Here is a 20,028-nt window from a genome sequence, read left to right as displayed (position 1 = left end):
CTCCTTTATATGAACTTTTCTGGAGCATAGCTTGGTTCATCTGAAGAACAAAAGGGTAGTCCAGCAGGCACACGACATTTATTTTCGAATGTCCTTTCTTTTCTATCGTTAACTATTCTGTAGTCTTTTGTGATGTAATGAAGAATTTAAAAAGTAGGCCTTGCCTCGCGGACTAACACATCTGCTTATACACCTCCCTGTTCCTTCGCTCTCTGCTCTCCTTGCTGTCAATCTCCTAATCTTCTGTTTCTGCTTTGGAACCTGTGCTGGAATCCTTAATCCCCCTGAGGAATCCTTCTTGCCCTCATTTCGGGATTTTCCCCAGATGGTTTTCAGGGTTTCTTCAAAAAAAATGTTTAAACTTTCCCCTGATGTGTTGTATTCTGTTGTATATTATAACACACTTTTCTTCTTCTTCTTTGAAAGGTTGTTTTCGATTTGCTCACCTAACGTCTTCATTTCAAATAAAAATTCAATCTCTTACAGTTCTTCCTTCCTACATTCCCTAAACTCACCTGCATTCCACCCCTCCTCCAAAGTTTTCAAACGGATCTCTGACTTGAAAATCACAAGAAACTCATTTTGCAATAAATGTTCGTATTCCATTAATTGCACAACACTTTCTAAAATCCAAACTCATTCTTCCCCTCCTAAACTCCCCGCTCACCCATCCCTTTCAAATCTCTCCCCTTTCCCCTCCCCTCCTAAACTTCCCCCTTGCCCCTCCCCTCCTAAACTCCACCCTTTCTCCTCTCCTCTTTAACTCCCACCTTGCTCCTCTCCTCATAAGCTCCCCCCTCACCCTCCCCTCCCAAACTCCCCCCTCAATCCTCCCTTCCTAAACTCCCTCCTCACCCATCCCTTTCAAATCTCTCCCCTATCCCCTCCCCTCCGAAACTTCCCCCTTTCCCCTCTCCTCCTACACTCCCCCCTTTCCACTCTCCTTCGAAACTCCCCCCTTGCCCCTCCCCTCCTAAACTCCCCCCTCATCCTCCCCTCCCAAACTCCCCCCTCACCCCTCCACTCCTAAATTTCCCCCTCACCCCTCAATTTCAAATCTCCCCACCCTCCTTTTTTTCTCCAATTCTTCCCTCTCACCTCTCCTCCTCAAAGCGTCCTCCCTGCTCCCCCCCCCCACCTCCAACTCTTACCTCCATCTCCTTCAACCTTCTTCCTTGCTCTACCCATCCGCAAACAACACCTCACTATGCCTCATCCAATCACCATCAAACCTTTTGTCCTCCTCATCCTTCCCTTTCTCCTAGCTCTTCTGAAATCTCTGACACACTATCAAAAGCTCTCCCTACTTCCTCCTCCTCTTCCTTATCTTACCATAACCCGCACCTCCCCTGTACTGTACCGATGCTTCCCCTTCCTCTTCTTTAACGTTATGGACCTCAAACATCCGGGGCCTTCACTCAAACCTGATTGATCTCTCCATACAGGTTGCTGCTGACAAACCAGACTTGATCTGCTCAACAGAAACTTTCCTCCTTCAAGATGTCTCTGATTCCTTAATATATCTCCCTGGTTAATCCCTCCTCCGGTATGATAGACCTGAGCCTCGTCCTGGAGGTGGGGTTGCTATCTTTATCAAAAACTCTCTTCCTCACTCTCCTTGCACTGCCCTCTCTCAACCCCACCCCCAGGAGTACCTCTAGCTCCGGCTTCCCCTCTGCTCCCACCTTTTGTTTATATGTGTGTTGTACCGTCTATCAAACAATGATGACTCCATTTACATGTCGCTGTCCGACAACATGGACCAGCCTCCATCCACTCATCTCAACTCTCTCTTCATCATATGTGGCGACTTCAACTGTCATCATGCCAGCTGGCTGGGTGTGGGTACCTCTCGCTCCAGTCATGGCACCTTAGCAAAGGAATTCTGTGACTCATTGGGACTGACACAATCTGTCAATTTCCCGACCAGGATCTCAGTCAATGGAGCATCTTCTCTTCTGGATTTGATTTTGACTAACTTCCCTGCAAATGTCTGCTGTTCTTCTTCTGCTCCAACCGGTTCATCTGATCATTTGCTTGTTAAAGTGGACATCTCTTTGGCCATTTTCAGAGAGCCTCCGCAGCGCTGACGAGTCTGGCATTTCACTCAGGCAGACTGTCACGGTCTTCAAACAGCCATCGTTAATCTGGACTGGTCTCCCATCTCCACCGCCTCTGACATAAACTCATCCTGGGAATTCTTCGAAAGTAAACTGCTCTCTCTCATGAACAGATTTATCCCATCTCGTCTTCAGTTGTCATACCCTTCCTCCCGTCCATGGTACATGGAATCTTGTGGTGAGGCAGTTGCCCTGAAACAACTTGCCTTCGCCTCATGGAAGGCAAATCCAAATGAAGGCAATCTCTGTTCTTTTCACAAAGCATTTCACAAGTGTGTGTCTACCCTCAAGAGAGCCAGGAACAATATCTCTCTCATCTCAAGACTGAACTCTCAAACCTGTCTCCCTCTTCCAAATCCTGGTGGCATCTGGTCAAATCTCTTTCTGGTGTTTGATCCCCCTCCATCCCCTCCTTTACCTCAAATGGCTAAACAGTTGACACCGCACGTGACAAAGCCGAATGCCTCAACTTTGTGTTTGCCTCAAAATGTTGTGTCCCAAACCTATTTCTCTCTGTACCCACCTAACACAGTCGAACCCAGCTACTCCTGGACTCTGTGTCCTTCTCTCCTGACAAGTTGGAGAAGTTTCTGTCAAACCTCGACTCTGATTCTGCAACTGGACCAGACGGCATCAGCCCTCGGGTCCTAAAACCCTGCACTGCCGCTCAAGCTCACTCTCTGTTCTATTCACCCTCTCCTTTTCTCAAGGTCATCTGCAATCAGCTTGGAAATCAGCCAGCATTACCGCTTTACACAAAAATGTGCAAAAACAGATCCCTGCAACTACCGACCAATCAGCCTGCTCCCAATCATCAGCAAAGACATGGAATCCATCATCACTTCTGATATTAAATCCTTCCTCTTCTCCAATTGCTTGATCTCAGATCATCAATTTGGATTCAGACCAGGACATTCTACTCTGGACATGCTGCTTCTGCTGTCTCAACAATGGATGGTGGTCCTCAATGCCAAACAGGAAATCAGAGCTGTCTCCCTTGACATATCTCGTGCTTTCGATATGGTCTGGCACCCCGCCATGCTCACCGAACTCTCCTCATATGGTATCCATGGAAACCTCCACACACTTCTGGCAGACCTCCTTTCCTGTCGTAATCAATGTGTGGCTCTAAATGAAATTCTGTCATCTTCACTTCCATTCCAGGCTGGCATTCCTCAAGGGAGAGTTCTGGGCTTTGCGCTTTTCTCGGTCTTCTTTAATGATCTCTCCGACTCTCTGGAAAATCCGGTCTATCTCTTTGCTGATGACTCCACTCTTTGCCGCTCCATATCTCAACCTTCAGATCGGCAGGCACCAGCTTTTACACTCTCTGCAGACCTGGACAATATCACAAACTGGTCAACCAAGTGGAACATGTCTTTCAATCCTGCAAATCTCACACTCTCACCATGTCTCTCCACAAAGACCGTCTGTTCAACCCTCCCATCAACTTTCTCAACAATGTTCTCAAAGAAATTCTGTCACTCAAGCTTTTGGGTCTCACTATCTGCCATAAGCTTTACTGTGAAAACCACATTTCCAAGCTGGCCTCCAAAGCCAGTTGCCGACTGGGCATCCCCCGTCATGCGAAGTCTTCTTGGCACTACTGAGCTCCTCACCACATACAAAGATTTCATCTGCAGATTGATGGAATCCTGCTCTTCTATCTGGGCTGGTGCTCCTGCCTTACACCAAGCTCGGCTTTACGCTGTTGAAACCAAAGCTTTTAGAATCATTGGAATCTCCCGCGATGTAGCTGATTGTAAGGGTCTTTCACTCTCTCACAACAGGTAGGTTGGTGGTCTTTCTGTCTTCGACCGACTCCTCTCCGGCCTTGCTCACCCTGCTCACCCTGCTCTGTCTGTGCTCTGTCCCCCAAATATTCCTGAAGGATGCACAACATGTGCCACAATCCTCTTCTGGTGAAACTGCCAAATTCAAGACTCTCTGCTCACCTTCGCTCTTTCAATCCTCTTTTTTTCTGCCTCTGGAACAAACTCCCATGCTCTCTTCAATCCCACTCCTCCCTCCAGGTCTTCCAAACAGCTGTTCACCACTATCTCTTATCTTCCCACATCCAAAACCTTGACCTCTTCTACCCTCGTTAATCCACCCGAAATCCATCTTTTCAAATTCCGGTTCTTTCCTGTAAGTCCTTGTTGTGCCCATTTATTTCATACCATGCACCCTGCTCCAGCCCTCTCCCTTCCACAGATCTCCCCATGTCCCTGTTCTTTACAGTCGTTGTGCTTCCCTCTCTCTCTCCCCCTCTTGTCCCCCAATCCATTTATTATGTTTCATGTGTGTTTTTGTTTCTATTTATGTTTTTGTGTTTTATGTGTTAGCTCTTACATGAGCCTCGAGTTTGTGTACAAAAAATAAGTTGTCAGAGGCATGCATGTGATTCTGTGATTGGATGTATGATGCTCAACTATTGGGTGTGGTTTGGTTCCACTTTCAAACAGGCATGGCTTGGACTTGTGTGCCATCTCAAAAATATATAAATATCTACCTACCGATATGCGTCATCATCAAGCAGCGCCCGGTATGCTTTGAGGTACCGCCGGATGGTATCTTCCAGCCTTGGAACAGGTAATCTGCAACACATAACTACACATCATTAACTGTAATTTTCAAGTATCAAATAACTGACCAAATACAGCACTGGAGTATTAGTAGGAACACTAAAAGACAAAGATGGAGTCATCAGGAGGAAACTGGATCGAATTCGGGTTTCAACTTCTCCTCCACCTTCAAACCCATTCCAGGTGAAGCAAGGTGATCCCAACAAAAACTATTTGCAAGATTCACCCCTCCATAGACAAAAATGAGAAGGAAAGGAAGGAGAGATAAGGGACATATAAACAAATAAATCATGCAGAGCACGCGCGCACACACACACACATACACACACACACACACACACACACACACACACACACACACACACACACACACAAACACAAACCTTAACCAAACCAAACCAAATCGAAACATAACCTAACCTCACCAAACCCACCCGAACCTCTTATTATAAACTAGCCGAAAGCACCCGGCGTTGCACGGGTTCTTTTTGAATGAATTTACTACTGTAATTCAGCGTTTACTCACGGCCGTAGAAGATTGACTACCACAATTCAGCTCAGCTTTTAATTGCGAAATGGGCCCAGCCCGGCCGAGGTGGGCCTCGACCGGCCTCACCACCTCACCTATAACCTTGCCGGGGCCCATCCGGACATTTTTTATTTTAGAGGTTTCCTCCTATCTTTCACTGTTAAGGAGATTACCGTGCGAAGACAAACAAACAAACACACAAACAAAAACTTTCTTTTATATATATAGATACAGTGCATTCAGAAAGTATTCAGACCCCTTCACTGTTTTCACATTTTGTTATGTTGCAACCTTATGCTGAAATCGTTTAAATTCATTTATTCCCTCATCAATCTACACTCAATACCCCATAATGATAATGAGAAAACAGGATTTTAGAAAGTTTTGCAAATTTATTAAAAAGAAAAAACTGAAGTATCACATTGACATAAGTATTCAGACCCTTGGCGATGGCACTTGAAATTGAGCTCAGGTGCCTCCCATTTATCTTGATCATCTCTGAGATGTTTCTACACCTTGTTTGGAGTCACCTGTGGTAAATTCAATTGATTGGACAGATTTGGAAAGGCACAAACCTGTCTATATAAGGTCTCACAGCTGACAATGCATATCAGAGCAAAAACCAAGCCATGAGGTCGAAGGAACTGCCTGCAGAGCTCAAAGACAGGATTTTGTTGAGGCACAGATCTGGGGAAGCCTACAAAAAATTCTCTGCTGCATTGAAGGTTCCCAAGAGCACAATGGCCTCCATAATTCTTAAATGGAAGAAGTTTGGAACAACCAGGACTCTTCCTAGAGCTGGCTGCCCGGCCAAACTGAGCAATCGGGGGAGAAGGGCCTTGGTAAGAGAGGTGACCAAGAACCCGATGGTCACTCTGGTTGAGCTCCAGAGATCCTGTGTGGAGATGGGAGAAACTTCGAGAAGGACAACCATCACTGCAACATTCCACCGGTCTGGGCTATATGGGAGAGTGGTCAGACGGATGCCAAACAGTTCAATCTTGGTTTCATCAGACCACAGAATCTTGTTTCTCACAGTCTGAGAGTCCTTTAGATGCTTTTTTGCAAACTCCAAGCGGGCTTTCATGTGTCTTTCACTGAGGAGAGGCTTCCGTCTGGCCACTCTGCCATAAAGCCCAGACCGGTGGAGTGTTGCAGTGATGGTTGTCCTTCTCGAAGTTTCTCCCATCTCCACACAGGATCTCTGGAGCTCAGCCAGAGTGACCATCGGGTTCTTGGTCACCTCTCTTCCCAAGGCCCTTCTCCCCCGATTGCTCAGTTTGGCCGGGTGGCCAGCTCTAGGAAGAGTCCTGGTTGTTCCAAACTTCTTCCATTTAAGAATTATGGAGGCCACTGTGCTCTTGGGAACCTTCAATGCAGCAGAGATTTTTTTTGTAGGCTTCCCCAGATCTGTGCCTCGTCACAATCCTGTCTTTGAGCTCTGCAGGCAGTTCCTTCGACCTCATGGCTTGGTTTTTGCTCTGATATGTATTGTCAGCTGCGAGACCTCATATAGACAGGTGTGTGCCTTTCCAAATCATGTCCAATCAATTGAATTTACCACAGGTGACTCCAAACAAGGTGTAGAAACATCTCAAAGATGATCAAGAGAAATGGGAGGCACCTGAGTTAAATTTAAAGTGTCATCGCAAAGGGTATGAATACTTATGTAAATGTGATATTTCAGTTTTTTCTTTTAAATAAATTTGTAAAAACTTTCTAAAATCCTGTTTTCTCTTTGTCATTATAATAATAATAATAATGCATTTATTTTATATAGCGCTTTTCAGGAAGCCCAAAGACGCTTTGACAGAGTGCAAAACATAATGCATAGCAAAACATTATGGGGTATTGAGTGTAGATTGATGAGGGGAAAAATGAATTTAAACGATTTCAGCATAAGGCTGCAACATCACAAAATGTGAAAAAGTGAAGGGGTCTGAATACTTTCTGAATGCACTGTGGATAGATGAGAGAGTTTATAACTACAAGTTTCTGGTTACCTGGATCACACACCTCACTTGATAATGACAACCTGTTACAGATGTCGGGGCAAACATCAGGAACCAAAAGTTGGTATTCTGCATCTGAGTGCAGACACGTCTTAAATCACAGGAATTGGAAATTTTGAATCTGGTGCACCCTGTTTTTCTCACCTGTTCCACCAAAATAGACCTGGAAAGGCCTCACGTGTCAACAATTTCCCCACCTGGGTAGCTTCTCCTGAAGGTGTGATATTTTCTGGTTTCTCATTGACAATAGATGGTAGCTCGAATCCTCAACTTGAGACAAAGTCGACAGGTATCTGCTCCAGGATGGATTGCAGTCGCAGGAAAAATGTTTGTGAATTGTTGCCCGTCGTCCCAATGACCAGTTCCTGGAGCAGAAAGGGAATCGTATCAACTATCAGTACCTATACCCATTGCTTTACTGACATATTTAATCAAAAGGCAGCATGTTGCACTTTACAAACACATTGCATATCTACCCGTGAGTCTCAATGAGAATGCAAAATGATGTAAAAAACGTGAAAGAAGGAACTTTTATAACTGAGTTGTTGTTGTTGCTGCTGTCTTCATGGTTGTGGTTGTTGTTGCTTGTGTGCTTGTCCTTCCATGTACGGTTATTTCCGTTTTCTGCTGATTTGAGAATTATTCATATATATATTTCTGTTTGTCTGTCTGACTGTGAGGAAGATATTTAACATATATATATATTTTGATCAGGATCTGGAACTCGAAACGAGAATTTATATGTGATTCTTCACCATTGAGAGGGCCAAAAAGAAAAATACAGTTGGCGCGATATCTCAAAATTTTGGAAGGATTTGTCTTTGCAGTTCCTTCAGAAAGTATTCACACCCCTTGACGTTTTTCACATTTATTTGTGTTTACAGCCTGAATTTAAAATAGATTAAATTGAGATTTTTGTCACTGATCTACAAATACCCCATAATGCAGAGGATTTTTTTTTTTTTTGGAAATTCTTACAAAGCAATTTACTTATAAACTAATTCACATAAGTATTCAGCTCTTCTGAATCGATACTTAATAGAAGCGCCTTGCCAGTGATTAGAGCTTCGAGTCTTCTTGGGTATGTCTGTATCATCTTTGCACATCTGGAGTTGGGGAGTTTCTCCCATTCGTCCTTGCAGATTTGCCCAGACTCTGTCAAGTTGGATGGGGAGTGTCGGTGAACAGCAATCTTCAAGTCTTTCCACAGATTCTCATGAGATTCATGTCTGGACTTTGGCTGGGCCACTCAAGGACTTTCACATTCTTGTTCTAAAGCCATTCCAGTGTTGTTTTAGCTGTGGGCTTTGGGTAAATTTCCTGTTGGAACGTAAACTTCGCTGCATTCTGAGGTCTTTTGCACTCTGAAGCAGGTTCACCTCAAGGATTTGCTTGTTTTTGCCTCCATTCATTGTATCCCTCCTGCCTTACAAGTTTCCCAATCCGTGCCACTGAGAAGCATTCCCATAGCATGATGCTGCCAGCACCATGCTTCACAGTAGGGATGGTGTTAGTTGGGTGGTGAGCTGTGCTTGCTTTATCTCCAGACAATTGTCGCCTCATCAGACAACAGAATATTTTGCCTTATGCTCTTAGAATTTTTCACGTGCCTTTTTGCAAACTCAAGGTGTGCTGTCATGTGCCTTTCTCAGGAGTGGTTTCCATCTGGCCACCCTCCCATAAAGCCTAGATTTGTGAAGTGCTGCAGAAACTGTTGTCCTTCCGGCAGGTTCTCCCATCTCAAACAACGGACTCTGTAGTTCTGTCAGTGTTTGTTGGGTAGTTAGTCACGTTCCTGATCAAATACCCTTCTTGCCCGGTTTCTCAGTTTGGTTGGACGGCCAAATCTAGGAAGTGTCTGGTTCGTTCCATATTCTTTCCATTTCTTAATGATGGCGCTCACTGTGCTCTTGGGAACTTTCATCACTCTAGAAATTGTTCATACCTTTCCCCAGATCGATGCCTCCTCACAATTCTATCTTGGAGTTGTATGGACAGTTCCTTGGACTTCATGGTAGAGTTTCTGCACTGACGTGCACTGTCAACTGTGAGACCTCATATAGAAAGGTGTGTTTCTATCTAAATAGTGTGCAATCAATTTATTTGGCCACAGGTGGTCTCCAATCAAGTTGAAGAGGAATCCCAAGGATGATCAAAGAAAATTTGATGCACCTGAGCTCAATTTGGAGAGTCATAGCCAAGGGGTTGAAGACTTATTCACTCAAGGCATTTTAGAAAAGAAATTCCACTTTGACGTTAAGTGGTATTATGTGAAGATCATAAAAATATCTCAATGCATCCATTTTAAATTCCAGCTGTAACACAACAAAAGGTGAAAAAGTCATGGGGTTTGGTTTGAATCCTTTCTGGAAGCACTGCACATCAGTATGAAGTTGAGAGGGAATATTGGTTTGCAGGCCATAGTCTATGGATGTTAAACATCCTATGTTGACTTCCTGAAAAGCGGACAAGATATCACCATCACCCTGGCCAAATTAAAAATTCCTTTCACTTTCATTCAATGTCAGGCCTGGCTGCTGGTTCCTGAACGATCTGAGTTAAATGTTTCCCCTGGTGACCTCACAAAAAGGTAGGAATAATTTGGGCCGTTAAAAGTGCTATTAGATCATTGCAAACATAAAGATGTTTGCAGATGCAATTGACTTACCATTTGTGGCTGCAGAGAAGCATCATTGAATAAATAAGTGAATTACATCAATGATTAATGAGTTCCCTTTCAAGGAACCAAAATTATTGCCCTAACCTCTGGTACCCCCGATACAAAGGGAACAAAAGGACAAGAGGGTTAACCCCAAAGTTGGTCGCTAAGCCCCTTAGCTGGTATGTGGATTAGGAGTTGTAGTAGTTACGAGCAACCTTAACACAAGAGGTGGCTGTAGTGAAATCGTATTCGTACTGAACCCGGGGTGATGCTCGCTGCTCGTTGACACTGCTAGGGGCGTGACTATAAGACCCGCTGCTGCGGACGGTGCTCCGAGACTTCTCCTGTGACACGTTACATCTGGTAGACTCGCTAACGGTACGCCAGCATAGAATATCCAGCTTGCTTGCATTGAATGTTATGAATGGTCCCATGTGATGTCACATCGTATACTTATTGTATTTCCTGCATTACAGGATGATGTTATGATCTAAATGGAATTAAACCACCCGTTGGACTAAAGTTGTGTGGACCTGATTGGTTTTCCACAACACTTAATTCCATTTATATCTACCGACATGGCTGGCAACAAGACGCTGGCGGTTGCCGTATTCTGCGCCGACCCGCAAGCCCCGGATGGTGGCTTGCAACTGAAGCACTGGCTCAGAACATTGGAGAATCATTTTGATGAGCCTGAGACCGCGCCGACGGCTGCCGCGAAGCTAGCAACACTTCATTCAAAAATCGACTACCGGGTGTACAACTCCATCGCTCAATGCGCGACGTATGACCTCTCGATCGCGGAGCTCAAACGGCTGTACATAAAGGAAAAAAGCCCGGTGTATGCACGATATTTGCTGCAAACGCGACGTCAGCAACCCAACGAGGCGATGGACCACTACGCCCAGGAGCTCCGGCAGCTCTTGCTGGACAGCACCAGGGAGCCACGGACTCCCGCGCAGTCTCAGGATGATCTTCTTTTAGATGCCTTCATTGCAGGGGTCTCCTCCCAGGAACTAAGGCTCAAGCTCTTAGAGAAGACCGACCTGACCTTCGCTACGGCACTCGAGCAAGGGAAAGTGTACACCGAAGCGCGGATGCAATCGAACACCTATGATCGCACGCGCCTCTTGGTGGGCACTACACTACACGCCCGGCCGGAGAGTGCTACCGCCGAGGACGCGGACCTGCTCGCGGAACTCCGGGATGCTCCGGAGGAAGACCCAGTCCTGACGGCTGCCGTTATGACCAGACCCAAGGCCTTACGCAGGGCCGCATGCTTTTTCTGTGGGGGGCCACGCCATGCCTGGCCCGTGTGTCCGGCAAGAGACGCTATATGCCATTTGTGCTCGCAAAAAGGACATTACGCGAAAGTGTGCAGGAAAACGGCACGCGGCTCGCGGCTCATTGAATCGCGCGGTCGCGGTCACGCGGGCGCGGCGACCTTGAATGGGCTCATTGCGGAGCCTGCGAGCCGAGCCCGAAACCCGGCACCTTACCCGACTTCGAAGGGGAGGTCCCCTCTCTGCGGGCCCCTGGGCGCTCAGACGTCCTTGGCGGGCGTCACCGGACAGCCACCACAGTCTCATCCTCAATCGGGCACGAAGTACGTATCCTTGACCAAACTCCGGGCCACGCAAGGGGCTTTGAAGCCTCGCCAAGCCCCAGCGGAACGTTCTCCTCGTGTCGTCCACGAGCTAACGGTGGCCCTCACCCCGGAAAAGGCGATTTCGAATACTACGGAGGCCTTTTTCTGCCAAAAGTGTCAAAAGGCGATTTCGAATACTACGGAGGCCTTTTTCTGCCAAAAGTGTCAAAAGGCGATTTCAAATACTACGGAGGCCTTTTCCCGTCAGAATTGTCAGATTTTGAATCGCGAAACACCGGCATGCTTGGGAAAGCCCTCTGATGGCGTTAATGGATTCCCCATGGTCAACGCAGACTCCGGCCACGACCGTAAAACTGCTGCTGGCATAGGATCCACCCGCGAGGCTCGTCCGACCCATTCGGGGGGCTCAGTCCCACTCCCAGCAGCCTCGTCTGGCCTGGCTCAAGCCCTTATTCCCCTCATGGTCGAAGGCCATTGTGTTCGGGCCTTGGTGGATACAGGGTCTACGGATAGTTTTATCGACCAGCGACTTGTGCTCAGGCATGGATGGCGGATCTGGAGGTCTACGAGACGGATCTTCATGGCTTCCCAGGGGCTTCGACTCAGCACGAAGGGGGAATGCCGATTGAAACTCGTGCTAAAGGGACGGGTTTTCCCTGATGTACACCTTATGGTTTTACCCGCATTATGTGCTGATATTCTGTTAGGACACGATTTTCTTAAGCTGCATGGACGTCTGGTAATGGAGTTTGGTGGGCCTGACACGCTTGTTGTGGGGGCGGACGACGCGCTTGCGGTGTGCGCCCTAGCACAAATGGACATCCAGCCGCTTTCGCTGTTCCCCAATCTAACCTCCGACTGCACCCCTGTCGCGGTGAAATCACGGCACTACTCTCGCGCAGACATGCAATTCATTGCGGACGAAACGGCTCAGCTCTTGAAAGACGGCATCATAGAACCTAGTCGGTCGCCGTGGCGCGCCCAGGTCTTGGTGGTGCGCAGCGAGGCCCATCGCAGACGCATGGTAATCGACTATTCCCAAACGATTAACCACTTTACACAGCTGGATGCCTACCCCCTTCCGGGGATGGACACGCTGGTGCAACAGGTGTCCCAGTATTCGGTCTATAGCACTCTCGATCTCCGTAGTGCGTACCACCAGATCCCTATCTCTAGGGCGGATCGTATCTATACCGCATTTGAGTTGGGGCAGCGGTTGTACCAATTTACGCGATTGCCTTTTGGGGTAACGAACGGGGTCTCTTGTTTCCAGAGGGCCATGGATGACCTCGTTGCGCGGGAGCACTTAACCGATGTTTTGGTCTACCTCGATAATCTTACAGTTTGTGGATATGACCAAGGGCACCATGATGCTAATCTGAAGCGCTTCCTTGAGGTCGCGCAGAGGTATCACTTAACTATGAACGAGGATAAGTGCCAATACTCCCTACGCACGATAGATCTTCTGGGGTACACCGTGACCCATGGCTCTGTCGCTCCGGATAAGGAGCGTCTGCGACCTTTGCTCGACATGGCCCCTCCCTGTGATCGGGCGTCCCTGAAGCGCGCCCTTGGGCTGTTCGCCCATTACTCCAAATGGGTGCAAAGTTTCTCCGCGAAACTTCGCCCCCTCATGGCCTGCGACACCTTCCCACTGAGTCCGGCCGCATTGGCGGCCTTTGAAGGCCTTAAGGCCGACATCGCCCGAGCCGCCGTGGCGACAATCGACGAGAGCGGCTCTTTCGTCCTCGAAAGTGACGCCTCGGATCAGGCCATCGCGGCGACCCTCTCCCAAGGGGGGCGTCCCGTGGCTTTCTTTTCACGGACTCTTACCACCGCTGAGCGGAGACACTCGTCCGTTGAAAAGGAAGCGTATGCGATCGTCGAGTCTATTCGGCGATGGCGCCCGTACTTACTCGGGCGGAGCTTCCAAATCATCACGGACCAGCAAAGCGTTGCGTTCATGTACGACACCTTACACGCCCAGCGCATTAAGAATGAGAAAATCACTCGCTGGCGTATCGAACTCGCCGACTTCTGTTACACCATCAAATATCGCCCGGGGAAAGATAACCGGGCCGCCGATGCCTTATCACGACCGGCTACATGCGCGGGTATCACCTCTTTGGAGGGCCTATGGGTGCTGCATGCCACTGCGGGCCATCCCGGCATAACGCGTTTCGCTCATTTTGTGCGGTGTGGCAATCTCCCATACTCGATTGACGATATCCGCCGTACCTGTCGCGACTGCGCTATCTGCGCGGAAATCAAACCGCATTTCTATAACCCTCCCATGGGGACACTGGTTAGGGCTACGAGGCCGTGGGAAAGATTGGCGATGGATTTCAAGGGCCCGTTGCCGGTGTCGAGCGGCTCTCGCTATCTGCTCACTATCGTCGATGAGTACTCGCGATTCCCCTTTGCTTATACGTGCGCGGACATGACTGCTGCCACGGTGATGCGATGCTTACAGAACTTGTTCTCAATGTTCGGTTACCCGGCCTATGTCCATACCGACCGGGGTGTGGGCTTCTTGTCTCAGGAGGTGCGCGGCTATCTGCTCCAAAATAACATTGCTTCTAGTTACACCACGCCGTACAGACCCCAGGCTAATGGGCAGATCGAACGCTTCAACGGGATTATCTGGAGGGCCGTCATGCTCAACCTCCGGACCCTCGGCCGGGGCCTCAATAAATGGGCTTGGTCGCTACCTGCGGCGTTGAACTCGATTGGGGCTCTCCTGTGTACGGCAACCAACCAAACTCCCCACGAGCGACTTTTCCACCACCCCAGGAGCACGGGGTGTATACGGTCTTTGCCCAGTTGGCTCGCTGGGCCCGGGCCGGCCTACCTTAAACGGGCGGTTCGCGCGAACAAGTACGACCCCCTAGTGGACAAAGTGCAGATTCTCCAGGCTAATCCTGAGCATGCTCGTGTGATGACGACTGATGGCCGTGAGACTACTGTCTCCGTCCGTCACCTTGCCCCTTGCGGGTCGCCGACCTGAGAAGGGAATCGGACGAACCGATCGAACCCATCTATGAGACTATGGCCTCTCCCGACGCTCCCATCGCCGAAAGTCTACCGACCCTCCCCTCGCCGAGTCTACCTGGGCCCGACGACTTGGAGTTACCCCCTTCGTCACCCGACCCTGATGGCACCTCCGACGCCGGGGACACAGGGATACGTGATGCCGTACCCGGGGAATTTCGGACGCGTGCTGGCAGAGAAATTCGCCGCCCGGCCCGATACGGTTGGGTCGACTGATGTTCCGCACCCTGTTCATGCTGGCGCTCACTCGCTTTTAGCCGCACTGCCGTATAATTCTGACGGGGGGAGAATGTAGTGAAATCGTATTCGTACTGAACCCGGGGTCTCGTTGACACCGCTAGGGGCATGACTATAAGACCCACTGCTGCGGACGGTGCTCCGAGACTTCTCCTGTGACACGTTACATCTGGTAGACTCGCTAACGGTACGCCAGCATAGAATATCCAGCTTGCTTGCATTGAATGTTATGAATGGTCCCATGTGATGTCACATCGTATACTTATTGTATTTCCTGCATTACAGGATGATGTTATGATCTAAATGGAATTAAACCACCCGTTGGACTAAAGTTGTGTGGACCTGATTGGTTTTCCACAACAGAGGCCATTAGGCCCATCAAATGTTATACTTTATAGTATCATGAAAAGAAGAAATCTCCTGTGCAAAAAGCAAATATGCTGTCACGGATGGTTAAGTCAACCCCAGAAACAAGCACAGTATACAGCAAGGGTTTGTGATCACAAGATAACCCAGTTTCCGCATATTATAGAAACAGTAATGAAGACCAAGAAGTGAAATGAGTTCAAATAATTATCAATAAACTCACATCATTTTCTTGAAAATCCCAAAGTAAAAGGAATTTCTTGACATTTCAATTTTCTATCAGCTGCAAACAAATTCCCTCTTGCACGTCTTGCTTTCAGAATGTATGATTCAGAAGAAAATCTGAAAGTACAAAATACAATTACAATCTGTCCAACCTCTGAGCTGTGGCTTGTTTGGAGTTTGGGGCCCGCCTTTAATATGGCCCAGAAAGCCTTGGGGTTTTTGACGCTCTCTCATGCATTCTCACGTTTGACTGGGAAGACGGTCTGGATCCACTCCTGGTTCTCATTGCCTGTGTTGACCTTCCCATACACACTGACACTAAAACTTTGGTTGTTACCCTTTCCAGAAGAGAGAGCATTGCACTTGACTCCGTTTGTCTGTCTGTTTGTTTATCTGTTTGTCCAAACAGAATAAATATGATTTTTTTTCTGCAACCATTGGTCTTATTTACAGGAAAATTTCAATATGTGTGCACCACCTCCTGTGGAATTTTTAAATGATAATTATGGCGTCGTATGTCACGTGGTACGGGCACCATCTTGGAAAAACCGAAAAACTTTGCACCTCTACATCTCTGAAAGTGCTGCATCGAACAAATTCAGACATGGATCATTTTGAAGAACTCTCCACAGGGAAAAAAACATGTTAATGGTGATGTGATAGGTGACCCTAATCCTGACAACCCTAACCCTAACCCTCCATTATGACGTCATAATTCGACAAGAACAAAAACTTCATCGGATCAAGATGAAATTTCTTGAGCATCATCTAGGGATAATTTGTTGGAGAAAAAACAAACACTGATGGTGTCAACGGTCACGTGGTTCGGCCACCATATTTGTTTTAACACAAAAGGCAAAAAAACCACTAAAACACATCCTGGCGAGGGTTTGCAATCTCTGATTGCTCTTCCTTGTTGTTATTCAGTTGGTGGGTCAAAATCTGCACTTGGCGTTGGGCCAAAATCTCAGAGAGGCTTTAAAATGATTTTCGATGCAGTTTTTTTAGGCAAACTGTAAATACATTTTTTATTCATAATTCGAGTACATAGATTCCAAAATTCCAATGTTACCGCATATTGGGTTGCACATGAATTTTCTATGACATCATCAAATTTGCATATAAAAAAATTATCTGCCAAAGTCGATCTTAACCATTTTGGAATTGAATAAAACACTTACACTTCTTCGTGAAGCTTCCTCTTTTCTCAGGAAACTGTGGCTTTAGTTCAGTCATTTCACAATGAAAGAAGATCCATTGTATCGGCAGATCCAACACATGGCCTCCTCCACCTCTGGGCACTATGCTTTCCCCAAAACATTGAACAGAGCCACTGGTCTCTTTTATTGGCCCTACATTTCAGCTGATGTCCCAGACTATTGCCAGCAGTGTCCAGCCTACCAGTCATGGTGATCTCCTGTGCGGCGGTATTGGTATATTAGTGCTCAATATACCAATTTGGCCATTTCAAATAATTGCTGCTGACACCAGAACCTTCCACATCCACAAAAGGCAATCACGATGTGTTAGTGCGAATGGACCTCCACACAAAATTTGTTAATCTGTACCCATTATTAGCCCAAACTGCTGGTTCTGTGGCTCAATGTATTTCTGAATGCCACACAGCTCAGCAAGGAGTCCTGCTTTACCTTCAGATCAGGACAAACAGTTTTAATCCGACTTAGTAAAGGACCTTTGCAAATTATTGGAAATGCGAAAGCTCCACACCTCATCATATCACTGTCAGAGTAATGGAGCAGTGGAATGCTACAATCATACCCTGGAAGATGAACGTGCCATGTCCTTAATTTGACAGAGATATTGAGTGGGATGAACATCTCCATCAGAGTGAAATGGTCTACAACACCACAATCATTCCAGCACTGGCTTTACTCCTTTCTGCCTGGCACATGGGCATGAAGCACAGTTACCCCTTCGTCATCTTTCCCAAGACAACCAACCCATTATTTTTCACACCACTGGGCACCAGCAGCATCTGCTGTCTCTCCCAAACACAACAAGCTTTTGATAAGGTTGCTAGATCAAGTAACTGAGGAACAAGTCAGCAGAGGATTTATAATGATAGGCATCTAAAATATCCACTTTATCATCCAAGGGATTGATTGGTGCTTGTGGATGACCCAGCCCACTACCATCATAAACTTGCAACATGGAGGATCGGTCCCGACAATATGCTTCGGCCTCTTTCTGTGTCCGAGGAGCACCCAAAAGTGAACTTTGAAATTTAGGAACTTTCATACCCATAGACCGAGGCAAGAATCTTTCACTGCAACTGCTTGAAACCTTACATCACCAACACAACAACTTCATCCATTCTGCATCCTGGTCCTCAGCCTTCAGTGCATGACCACACCACCATTGACTGCTTTACCTGGTTTTCTACCTCCTCCCATAGCACATCCACCATTTCAGGTGCAGCAATGGGAACCCACTTCCTTACCTGCAGAGCACCAGGCACAACCTTTACCGTCAATCTCGCTGCAGCGTCTGTCTGGTGAGCAACTTGTTGTAAGAAGTGTGGCAGAATAACTAGTTCCTCCTACACAACAAAAGTGTTTACCTCGACATATGAGATACGTTTGGTTAACCTAATTACCTTTCTTCTTTTCTGTTGTTGAGTCATAATGGCATAACCTAATTACATTTATTTTCTGTTGTTGAGTCATAATGGCATAACCTAATTACATTTATTTTCTGTTGTTGTTGAGTAATGCTGTTGTTTCTTGCATAACCTAATTACCTTTCTTCTTTTCTGTTATTGAGTCATAATGGCATAACATAATTACATTTATTTTCTGTTGTTGAGTCATAATGGCATAACCTAATTACATTTATTTTCTGTTGTTGTTGAGTAATGCTGTTGTTTCTTGCATAACCTAATTACCTTTCTTCTTTTCTGTTGTTGTTGAATAATGCTATTGTGTTTGCCATGCTCGGTAGGTGTAACAAATTTGAAAAAGATGAAGTTGATTTTTTATTTCATTTTCCCAAAGAATGATGTCTGATGTTTCGTGCACAGTATTTTATTAAGTTGTCCACCAGATGATCCTAATTTGCATAAATCTGCACAAACATTATTTTAAAATAATAAAATGACAATTTCCCCTCACATATTGTTGCGGTTTTGAGTCTGTCAAGTGAGAGTAATAAAGGTTAAAGTCTGTCCCCCATCGTTAGTCACACAAGCAACATGTAGCCTCGCAATAGTATAGTTATGCCTTAGTATTTGTGAGCTTAGTTCCGTAGCCTCAATCCAGTTTGTTAACGTTGGTTCATATTGGGCAAGTTAACACGAGGGAGGCAGAGGAAGATCGGGGCGGAGTTGAGGCAGAGTGGCAGGAGCGATGACGGTAAGCATGAGCCGCCAATCAGAGCTCAGAGGCGGTGGTGTCAGAGGGCGTGGTGAGAAGAGTCTGGTGAGTTCCAGAAGGTTTGGGGGGCGTACCGATAAAACCCACTGCGCAAAGCCCTCGAAAGGACTTGCAGAGGAGGACTTGCATCGGAGGGCTAATAGGACTTGACTTGCGGCGAGAGAGAGACAAGAGGACTGCTGCCTGTTGAACTTAATCATTGCACAAGAATGCGCGCGCTAACCAACGCCAAGTGTATTGAAGGAGAATAGTTGGCCGCTACATATACGCGGGTGCAGCCAGGTGCGTTTATAACGAAATAGCGCATTCTCAGCCGCGTGAGTGAACGAGGCTGAGTAACCGTCAGCCGTGCTAAAGTCCGCCCTCTACCGTTTCACCCCGATCATCCCTTTGTTCGAGAGATGCGCTACGAGTCCCTGCCTTCGCCTGCAACCATCTTCGCGGGACGTGCCGGCGACCGTGGAGAGCTGGACGAGGACCATCCCTGGACGCGTTGGGGAACACCTGCCCATCTGCAATCCCCTGTGTGAGTGTGAGTGAGATGGGCTCTTTGTCTCAGGGATATGTTAAGACCGTTTAAGGATTACTCTGTGTCTCTTCATCCTTGAACTGTATATATGTGTGGCAATAATTAAACCCTTGTTCTTTCTTTCTGATTCGATCGTTCCTGTGGTTTCCTCCATTGACTAAGCGTGGCACGAATAAGAACGCTCCAATCGGGTTCCACTAGTTAAGACTGCGCGGACCACGTGTATGCAATCCGCTCGGTGTACTACCATCACACGTGGTTCGTGCGAGGCTTGTTTCCTCGCTCCCAGGGCAGCGCGGGTACCTAGGTATGAGCGAGAAAGTAGTCCCGAAACCCTACTCCGCATGTGTCTGGGAGGGACGTAATAAGTCTCGGTTCCACCAGGCCAGTAAAGACAAGGGGATTAATCCCCCCTTGATAAGGAGAAGAAGGCCGGCGTAGAGAACCATAACAATATTTTACTTTCTGTACATTAAACTTTATCGTTTTGTTTGAATATTTCAATGTTATGACATATTACTTTTACTTCGTTACATTAGCTTTCATCCAAAAAATTAGCTCTTTGGAAAAAGATTATTTAAATCTTCAAGCAATTTTTGGTGATTAACAAGGAAAAGTAATTAGCTTTAAATACAACACATGTGACGAAAAAGAGGAAAAGATTATGCTGCTTAAAAATAGCCTGAAAACATTTTACCGTGAATGAGGCAA

At 46.9% G+C, this 20,028-nt stretch overlaps 2 protein-coding genes across 9 annotated transcripts in view; one reads left to right on the top strand and one right to left on the bottom strand.

The window, feature by feature from the left end:
* Window positions 1-20,028, top strand: part of LOC137416116 (carnitine O-palmitoyltransferase 2, mitochondrial-like) — a 1,201,140-nt gene that overhangs the window by 436,369 nt on the left and 744,743 nt on the right. The gene's annotated exons all lie outside the window — the stretch shown is intronic.
* The window catches only part of LOC137421890 (carnitine O-palmitoyltransferase 2, mitochondrial-like), a 101,895-nt gene that overhangs the window by 65,496 nt on the left and 16,371 nt on the right, over window positions 1-20,028 (bottom strand). For 3 of the 8 annotated variants that reach the window (XM_078769330.1, XM_078769152.1, XM_078769100.1), the window contains 3 exons: window positions 15,395-15,513; window positions 7,444-7,611; window positions 4,637-4,717 (listed from right to left, as the gene is read on the bottom strand). In XM_078769330.1, coding sequence (XP_078625456.1) covers window positions 4,637-4,717; window positions 7,444-7,611; window positions 15,395-15,438 — 293 coding nt within the window. In that variant the 5' untranslated portion in view covers window positions 15,439-15,513. Of the gene's footprint in view, window positions 1-4,636; window positions 4,718-7,443; window positions 7,612-15,394; window positions 15,514-17,857; window positions 17,926-20,028 lie in introns of those variants that run through there. The other 5 variants (XM_078769201.1, XM_078769294.1, XM_078769253.1 and 2 more) reach the window with 5 other exon arrangements.

Source organism: Myxine glutinosa, chromosome 1 (genome assembly GCF_964187855.1).
Source record: "Myxine glutinosa chromosome 1, kmMyxGlut1.1, whole genome shotgun sequence".
NCBI classification, from domain to species: Eukaryota; Metazoa; Chordata; class Myxini; order Myxiniformes; family Myxinidae; genus Myxine; species Myxine glutinosa.
Note: the sequence above shows the minus strand (reverse complement) of the source record. Positions and strands in the feature narration are given on the sequence as shown.